Source organism: Nicotiana attenuata, chromosome 3 (genome assembly GCF_001879085.1).
Source record: "Nicotiana attenuata strain UT chromosome 3, NIATTr2, whole genome shotgun sequence".
NCBI classification, from domain to species: domain Eukaryota; kingdom Viridiplantae; phylum Streptophyta; class Magnoliopsida; order Solanales; family Solanaceae; genus Nicotiana; species Nicotiana attenuata.
Genome location: NC_031991.1, coordinates 25,306,864 through 25,316,860, shown reverse-complemented (window position 1 = coordinate 25,316,860; position 9,997 = coordinate 25,306,864). Strand labels below are relative to the sequence as shown.

General features: G+C 38.1%; 1 protein-coding gene across 1 annotated transcript; it reads left to right on the top strand.

The window, feature by feature from the left end:
- Positions 5,463 to 9,408, top strand: LOC109224240. Its single transcript, XM_019388826.1, has 2 exons — positions 5,463 to 5,624; positions 8,887 to 9,408. The coding sequence occupies exons 1-2, from the start codon at positions 5,463 to 5,465 to the stop codon at positions 9,406 to 9,408; spliced, it is 684 nt and encodes a 227-aa protein (XP_019244371.1).

The following is a 9,997-nucleotide window of genomic DNA, read 5'->3' as shown; positions in this document are numbered from 1 at the left end:
CACGATTGTAAAGAATTCAATTTAGGTCATTATTGAAAAAGTTAACACCCGGTCCCCCTTGGTCCATACCCGAAATTCGGACCAAAACCCGATTACCCATTCACCCTCGAGCCCGGTTATGTAATTTTATTTTGGTATCCGACTTCAATTTGAGGTCTAAAACCCTACTTTTCAAAAATTCCTAATTCTACCAAAAACTCCCACTTTCCACCATGAAAACTCTAGATTTTAGGTTGAAAGCTTAGGAAAAGTAGTGAAAGATTGAAAAAAACTAGTTTAGAATCACTTACCAATGATTTGTGGAAGAAAAGTTCTTCGAAAAATCGCCTCTAGGGTTCTGGAGTTTGAAAATTTGAAGAATGAATCAAAAATCCCGTCTAAGTCCAATTTACCCAGCTGCAGATGTCCCATTTGCGACCCGGGATTCGCTAATGCGAACCCCGCAAATGCGAAGGAACCATCGCAAATGCGAAGCTCTCCACATTTCTGCTTTGCTCGCAAAAGCGAATAAAAGTTCGCAAATGCGAACTGGCCTGAACGCAAATGCGACCCAATGATCGCAAATGCGAAGAATGTCCCCTCCCAGTCCCAATCGCAAATGCGAAGCATATATCGCAAATGCGAACATAAGGTGGCCCAGCCACTCTTCGCAAATGCGTTAAGTAGCTCGCAAATGCGAACCCAGCAGTGGTCGCAAATGCGATGCCTGATCTCGCATCCTGCAACATAACTAAAACACCAGCAACATTTCTAAGTCCAATTTTCACTTTGTAGCCTATCCGAAACTCACCGGAGCCCTGGGGCTCTAAACCAAAAGTGCACAAAAGTCTAAAAACATCATACGAACTTGCTCGCGCGATCAAATCATCAAATTAACACCTAGAACTACGAATTGAACACCAAATCAAATAAAATTTTCAAGAAAACTTTAGAACTTAGAGCAAGTTCTAGGTATTGGGCCTGATCTCGCATCCTGTAACATAACTGAAATACGAGCAACATTTCTAAGTCCAATTTTCACTCTGTAGCCTATCCGAAACTCACCCGAGCCCTGGGGCTCTAAACCAAAAGTGCACACAAGTCTAAAAACATCATACAAACTTGCCCGCGCGATCAAATCATCAAATTAACACCTAGAACTACGAATTGAACACCAAATTAAATGAAATTTTCAAGAAAACTTTGGAACTTCTATTTTCACAACCGGACGTCTGAATCACGTTTAACCAACTCCGTTTCTCGCCAAATTTCACAGACAAGTCATAAATATGGTATTGGGCCTATACCGGGTTCCGAAACCAAAATACGGACCCGATATCCAAAAAGTCAACTATTGGTCAAACATTTCAAATTCATTAAGCCTTTAACATTCAAATTTCAAGAAAGTTCGATATCTTGGGTTAGGGACTTCCGAATTCGATTCCGAGCATACGCCCAAGTCCCAAATCACGATACGGACGCACCGGGATCGTTAAAATACGAATCCGGGTTCATTTAGTCAAAACGTTGACCAAAGTCAACTCAAATGGTTTTCAAATCAAAATTTCGTATTTTTCCCGTTTTTAACATAAAAGCTTTACGGAAATACGTCCGGACTACGCATGCAAATCCAAGAGGACAAAATGAGGTTTTTAAGGCCTCGAAACCTAGTATTTGGTTTTAAAATACGAGATGACCTATCGGGTCATCGCACATACGAACTTGCTCGCGTGATCAAAATACCAATAATACCTAGAACTTTGAATCGGACATCAAAATACATGAGATTTTAAAAGAAACTCAAGAACTTCTAAATTCACAACTGAGCACCTGAATACTTTCAAATCAACTCCGTTTTGCATCAAATTTTGCAGACAAGTTTTAAATAGCAAAATAAACCTATACCAAGTTCTAAAATCAAAATCCGAACCGGTAGCAATAAAGTCAACCTACTGTCAAACCAAGAAAATCTTTAAACCTTCAAGTTACTAGTTTTCAACAAATCACGGCAAATTAAGTTAGGGACTTCCGAATTCAATTCCGGGCATACGCCCAAGTCCAAAATTACGATACAGACCCACCGGGATCGTCAAAATATCGATCCGGTGTCGTTTACCCAAAATATTGACCGTAGTCAACTCAAGTCATTTTTAAAGCTAAAAATCATGTTTTCTTCAAATTTTCGCATAAAATCTTTTCGAAAAATGACACGGACTGCGCACGCAAATCAAAAAATACTAAACGGAGCTAATCGAGGTCTTGAAACACGAAAATAAGGGCTAAAACTCAAAACTACCTATTGGGTCGTCACAAACTACTTCATCTAATAAAAATTAAATAGATTTTAAATAAATATTGAGTAGTAACTTGTAAACTAATTTGAAATAGCAAAAGCATTTGAAAAGAAAAAAAAGGTGAAGAAGGAATCTACAACAGAAGTATCAAAATAGAGCTAGTGATAAAGGATGATGTGTTTTTCCTTTATATCTGTAAATTGATATTTTTTTTTCCTTTTCTCTATGTAGAAGACGAAGAAAAGAAATAAAAAATAGGGCTAACAATAAAAAAATTAACTTTTAAGTTTTTTAACATTATAAAATAGAATACAAGTTGATTTTTATATTTCTTGTATTAAATTAAGAATTTGTTGTACAGCTCGAGCAACTAAATTATCGGTACAATCAAACATCACTGAATCAACCCCACTCCTCAGAGTGAGAAGGTCCCCCTTCTCTCTACTTCAAATTCCCTATCCATGGCGACTACTAACCAAAACACCAATAATCTGGAAATATCCATTCCTCCAAAACCTACTGATATTGTTCCTCTTCCTTCCCAATATACTTCAATGGTTCAAATTAATTCCTACAAGGATAAACTACTGGGGAAAATACAACCCCCCCCCCCCCAATGGAAGCCATAGTGATAACTTCTCTTCACCAATGTCCCTGGATCTCCCACATTCCACTCACCTCCCAGAAACACAAAGAACAGATGAGCAAGGGATTAAAAGTATAACTCTATCAGATGATGATATCCAAAGAATCTATGAACCTTGAAAATTCTCAGTGATCATAAAACTAATAGGAAAAAGAGTTTTACATCACTATCTCAAGGCAAAAATCCAAAATCTTTGGAAACCTACGGAAAACTTCTCCGTAATCGACCTAGGGGAGGACTACTATACAGTTAAATTTAATAAAGAGGAAAATGCAAGGAAGGCACTACAAAATGGCCCCTGGTTCATCAACGGATCATTTCTTTCTGTCCAAAAATGGACTCCAAATTTCGTAGCAACTAAAGCCACTCAAAGTTATACGGCCATTTGGATAAGACTATCTCATCTCCCAACTGAATTTTATGATGGGATCATCTTAGCCAAGATTGGGAATGCCATAGGGAAATTACTTAAAATAGACGCATGTACTTCGTCCACCATTAGAGGAAGATACGCAAGGTTATGTGTCCAAATTCCTCTGGAGCAAACGGTTCAATCCTACATAACTATTGGTTCCCATAGACAGCCAATCCTCTATGAAGGGGAATATATTTTATGTAAATCCTGTGGTTGCTTAGGCCACTCCTCATTGAAGTGTTCCACTCAAAGTCCTCATATCCAACCAGTGGCCAATCAGGAGTTTGAGAAGCTAAAGAAGCCGCCGGAAAATAATACAAACGAATGGCGGACTGTTACTTTTCCCAAAAAGAAAAAACAACCATTCATTGCTCAAGGAGAAGGATCATCAGCAAAAGAAAACATCTCTGCACCAGGTATAAATGTTAGGATCTTCGATGCTGCCACAGGTAAGTTTCTTAACACTCAAAAATTAAAGTATGTGGACAAAAACTCTATTATTTCGGATAATATTGAAACTAGTAAAATTATGGATAATAACCTATTAAAATTGGCTAATCCTACTATAGAGACTAAGGATACTATTAATACTATTTATTATACTAATGATAATGTTAATAACCATGAGCACACTGTTTCGTTTGAAACCGGTGTTTTTCAAAATACCACTAATACTGGCCATGCAAACCACTCCCACCATCAGCCAAGTGGAGCAAACGTGTCTCCACAAAAGGCTCCTATTAATAACAACGCCCGAATGATTGCCCCTACAAACAACCCCGGTAATGACCCCCCTAATCCTATAACAACCAATCACACGCCTTGTAATAATCCTTCTATTCACGTAATAGGAATAAATCATGAGTTTTCTTCTAGAAATCTGGCTAATAATAATCGCATGCAGACTAATGACCACTCAAAAATTACACACTTGACAAACTCGAGCCAACAAGTGTCGGAGGAAAAATCTAAAGCAGATTTTGATATAACCCCCACGAAACCTTTCCACTCCTCCATGCAAATAGATACTATACTTCCTACCTCACCTATTAACCTATCATCAACTCCTTCTGTTGATGCTTCTTCTTCTATATTAACAATCACTCCAAACCAAAATGGCTCGCACACCTCTGACTCTAAGAAGAAGGTACAGACTAATCCAACTCAATCGTCTCCATCGACCCTATTCGATGGACAACCTTCCCCCTCTTCCACAACAATTACCACCCTCTCCAGTGATATACGCCCAACCCCCAACCCTCCAAATCGCCAACCCCAATCTTGGATAGAGCTGGGTCTAATGGGCTATGCACTCTCGTTCAACCTTCAAATCAATGGCCAGGTTTCAGTTCTGATAATCCAGAACACCAACTACTTGGCTCAGCTAATCTCAGAAGGAATGCATCTGGCGATGAACAACTACATCAACCAGATGTGGATGAACAACATCCTGCAACCACTGGTACCATCAATGAACCAGAATATTGCAAACAACATGCAGAACATGTGGAATATTCCGGGGAACCCACAGACTCTAATGCCACCAAATATTCCTATCAACCTCCCCTTCTTTGCTCCGGAGGAAATGTCTGTAATGAACCCTATATTCACTCGCTGGGATGTGCAACAACCCCCACCCCCAAATGTCCAACAACAAGAACAACCTGCTCCAGTGGAAGTACCAGCTCAACCACAACCTCAGGAGAACATGCAAGAACAAGAACAAGGTCTAGAAGAGGAGGAAGAGCACAACCTTCACCAGGGGGAACCAAAGGTGGCATTCTCAAGCCTAAACGAAGTCAAAATTCTTATATTCAAAGAAAGGCTCCACAACAAGTGCATTCTGAGTTGCCCAATGACCTTGTTCAAATGCTCAATCGATATAAGGCCACCACACGATCCAACGGTAGGAAAAAACGTGGTAGTCTTAGTGCCATCACACAAGAGGAACATTGCAAGAGCAATGAGGGGCAACTCACACAACACCCTGATCCCCCCATAAATGAATCAGCCTATTAATTTTATTATCTGGAACGTGTGTGGTGCTAACAACCCAAACTTTAGAAGAAACCTAAGGGAACTCATGGACACGCACAAGCCTAGTCTTATTGCATTACTGGAGACTAGGATGGCCACTCACATCTCCATTCTTGAGGAATTCAACTTCACTGAAATGATCGAGGTAGCAGCAGAAGGTCGAGCTGGTGGAATGGTGATCCTTTGGAACCACAATAGGGTTGTAGTGAATAACTTCACAAGAAGGAACCAAGAGATCCATGCAATGATAGAGGTACAACCCAATCACAAACCTCGACTTTTTAGCTCTATTTACGCTAGTACTAATAAAATCAATAGAGACATCCTTTGGAAAAATTTAGAAATTATTTCGGATAACTATAAGGGCACTTGGTTAATGGGGGTGATTTTAATGATGTCACTAGGTCAGATGAAAAATTAGGGGGGAGGGCAGTGAACCAAAAAAGGGCAAAAAAAGTTATTGGAAGCCTTAATTATTGTATACTTCTTGACTTAGGATTTAAAGGACCAAAATTTACTTGATCAAACCATAGAAAGAAAAATAGGGGGCTTATAATGGAAAGACTTGACAATGTGTACTCTAATGTGGAATGGCTTGACCAATACCCCCAAGCCTCCATAATCCATTTGCCCAAGACATACTCGGATCACAACCCTATCCTAGTCTCGCTTAATAACTTCAATAAAAATCATTTGAATAAACCCTTTAGGCTAGAGACAATGTGGTGCTGCCATCCGGACTTTATCAATATTGTAAAAAAGAATTGGTCTAATAAAGACCTCCTAAAGGCTACTGCTTCGTTTGAGGATGATATAAGACAGTGGAGTAAAGTAAACTTTGATAGTATTAATCAAAGGAAAAGAAAAATTCTAGCTAGATTAGGAGGACTTTAAAGAATCCCTAATTATCATACAAGTACCTACCTACAACAATTAGAAGACACCCTCACTCAACAATATAACGACATCCTCAAATTAGAAGAAGATTACTGGAAATTGAGGTCTAGGGTATTATGGCTAAATGATGGAGATGCAAATACTAAATTTTTTCAAATATGTGCTACAAATAGAAGAAGGATTAATAAAATAGTCTTCTTCAAGGATGATAAAGGAAACTGGATAGACGACCACCAAAGCATAATGACTCACACAATAAACTACTTCAAGGATCTTTTTACCACTTCCCATCCTTACTCAAAATGGTACACAAATAGTAAGGACCCTGCTATATACACTAACAATGCCCTACTTAGTCTAGAACTACCCCTTGAGAATCAAGAAATAAGGAATGCAATATTCTCTTTCAAACCTTATAAGCCCCCGGGCTGGATGGCCTACACCCTTTTTCTATCAAAAGTATTGGGGTACCTTAAAAGAGAGTGTGCAAGCCTTCTGCCACAAAGTATTCAGAGATTGCCACATTCCTATTCCCATTAATAACACTTACTTGTGCCTAATCCCTAAGTTTGAAAATGCTAACAATATAAAGGATTTTAGGCCTATTAGCTTATGCAATACAATCTACAAGGTGATCACAAAAATAATCGCCAATAGACTGAGACCCCTTCTCAGTAATCTAATTGGACCTCATCAAGCCAGTTTTATTAAAGGTAGACGTGCTTGTGATAATGCTTTAATTATTCAAGAAATAGTGAACTACACCAGTCAATCAAAAGCAAAAGAAGGCAACATGTTACTAAAAATAGATCTCGAAAAGGCCTTTGATAAACTTGAGTGGTCCTTTATTCATAGAACTTTAAATTTTTTCAATTTTCCTCCTAAAAAATCATTAGTTTAATCATGTCTTGGATAACCACCCCCAGCTACTCAATCCTAGTGAATGGTACCAAATCTGACCCTTTTACACCAACAAGGGGGATTAGACAAGGTGATCCAATGTCCCCCTATATATTTATTTTATGCATGGAAATGCTGTCTATCATGATCAATCACAAAGTTGATACTAGGATGTGGGATGCCATAAAAATCAGCCCTAAAAGTCCTATGTTATCACACATGTTCTTTGCTGACAATATAACTCTCACATGCAAAGCTAGTACTAAAACAGCCCTCACAATTATCCAAATCCTCAATAATTTCTGTCTCTTGTCGGGCCAAACTATTAATAAAACAAAGTCCAAATTAATTATTTCTCCAAGTTGCTCTAAGACAACTAGGAGGGACTTGTCCTCTATCCTCGATATCAAACTAAGTGATAATTTTGCTACTTGGGCTTCCCCATTATTAATTCAAAACCAAATCACAAAGACTATCAGTTTGTAATTAATAAAATGAGAACTAAACTGGGGAATTGAAAAGCTAGGTGGCTAATAGATGCACCTTAGCTACATCTACTCTTAACAATATTCCTAATCACATCATGCAATTTACTCACCTCCCTACAAAAACAATCAAGGAAATTGACAAGATTCAAAGGAATTTCCTATGAAATTCTACTCCTGAAAAAAGAAAGCTACATCTCCTGAATTGGGATATTATTACAAAGGACAAGCAATCAGGGGGATTAGGAATTAGGAAAGCTAGAAGCAAGAATCTATCCTTGCTAACCAGTCTAGCCTGGAGGCTTATTAATACTACCTCTCTTTGGACTCAAATTCTGACTACTAAATATGCCACAACTAGGAATAAAAATCACTACTCTTTCATTTGGAAAAATCTTTTGACAGAATGGTACTACTGTAACAAGGGAACTAGGTGGGATATAAGCAACAAAAACCTTAATATTTGGGAGACAAATTGGATCCCCAATATTAATAACCTAAGAGCTTCAATTCAAGGTCCCCTTAATTACAATGAAGAAAAGCTGAATATAGGTAACATAATTTCCGGGAAGAACTGGGACCCCACAAAAATTTCGTTTGACTTGCCTTCTAACATTTCTAAGAATATAGATGCTATTGTGAGCTATAATACTTATAAAGCTAATTCTCTTCATAATATATGGAGTCTCAGCTCCAACGGGCTCTTCTCCACCTCCTCGTGCTACAAGCTTATAGAACAACAAAACCCTTGTGATAAGGATTACACATGGCTTTGGAATCTTCAATGTCCTAATAAAATAAAAAATATTCATTTGGAAATGCTACCATAATAGAATTCCTACAAGATCCTATCTAGCGCATATAGGGATGAACATAAACCCTAAATGTCCCACTTGCAAAGTACACGATGAAACAATTCACCACATCTTCTGAGATTGCTCAACTATTGCACACATTTGGTCAGACCTAGGAATTAAGCTTAATAACATAACGAAAGACCACTGGATTGACCAAATAAGAAATGCAGCGAACTCGTTTAACCATGCTCACCTTAAATGGGAAGATACTTATCCTTTTGCTATCTGGCTAATTTGGAAAAACAGGAATAATAATAACCATAATAATATAAACAACAGACTTAATTGGAACACTATCGTTAAAAATGATGTTGAATACTCCCTTCTCACAAAAAAAGGTATCAATTGCACTGTGCAAAAAAAACTACAAATTCAGTGGCATAAACCTCCTAAAGGTTGGGATAAATTTAATGTTGATGGTGCTTTCACTGAAGTTGCTTGCCAAGGTGGTATAGGTGGAGTAGCTAGAAGCAACACAGGAAGCTGGATACTAGGTTTTCATATGAAAACTCAAACACTATCAGCAACACAAGTGGATCTCCAAGCCTTGAGAGAATGCTTACAGCTTATAATGCAGCATAATCTACTGCCAGTGGAAATTGAGACAGACGCATCAGAAATTATTAATATGATAGCTAATGATCACCCTACTTACACCAAATTAATCTATGAATGCAGGTGGCTGATGAAACAAACAAGGAGGAAGGGCAAGGTGGTCCTCAGGCATAGCTTCAGACAAGGAAACAGTGTTGCCCATGCCTTGGCAAAAATGGCACTAAAGCAGTCCAACCTAAATAACATCACCCTTTTGGCAAATCTCCCGGAGCCGGCAATACATCAGTATCAACAGGATCTGGAGCACTTTTCTTCTATGAAATTTGTTCTAGTGTATGCTTAAAGTTGGCTGCCTTAGGAAACTTAGATGCCTTGCAAGGCACAGATATTATCGTGTAATATTTGGAACGTTTAGTTATTAATATTATGTCCTTATGTTCAAAAAAAAAAAAAAGAATATGTTTAGAAATTTTACTTCCAGTTTGGAGAGGTTTTCTAGGCTTACACCCCAAAGAAATAACTCGCCAATACCGAGGCGTACGTTAAAACAACGGGGCATATGCCTCGCGATACTTTCACTCTCATCCTCCAGATCGCTCTGGTGTACGTCTTTACTATGCCTCGCCTCGGAGCTTGTTTCGGAACTCTCCCCATAAAATACCTTTTAAAGCTCTAAATCTAATATAATATTTGTGGGTGAATTTTGGGTTAGTATTTGGCAGTGGTAGTAGTAAAGATCAGAATAAATTTCATATAAAATTATGAAATTATCGGTCCCATATAGAAAGTGAAATTATTTATTTAGATTATTTCCCCATGATTATAATCATGAGAGAACCTGATTTTGGAACAACTGACCGTCAAATTTATGGAGGATTCAGCAAATCCCAAGGTTGCACGTGTGTATAACTAAGTGATTTCCTTATCAAGAA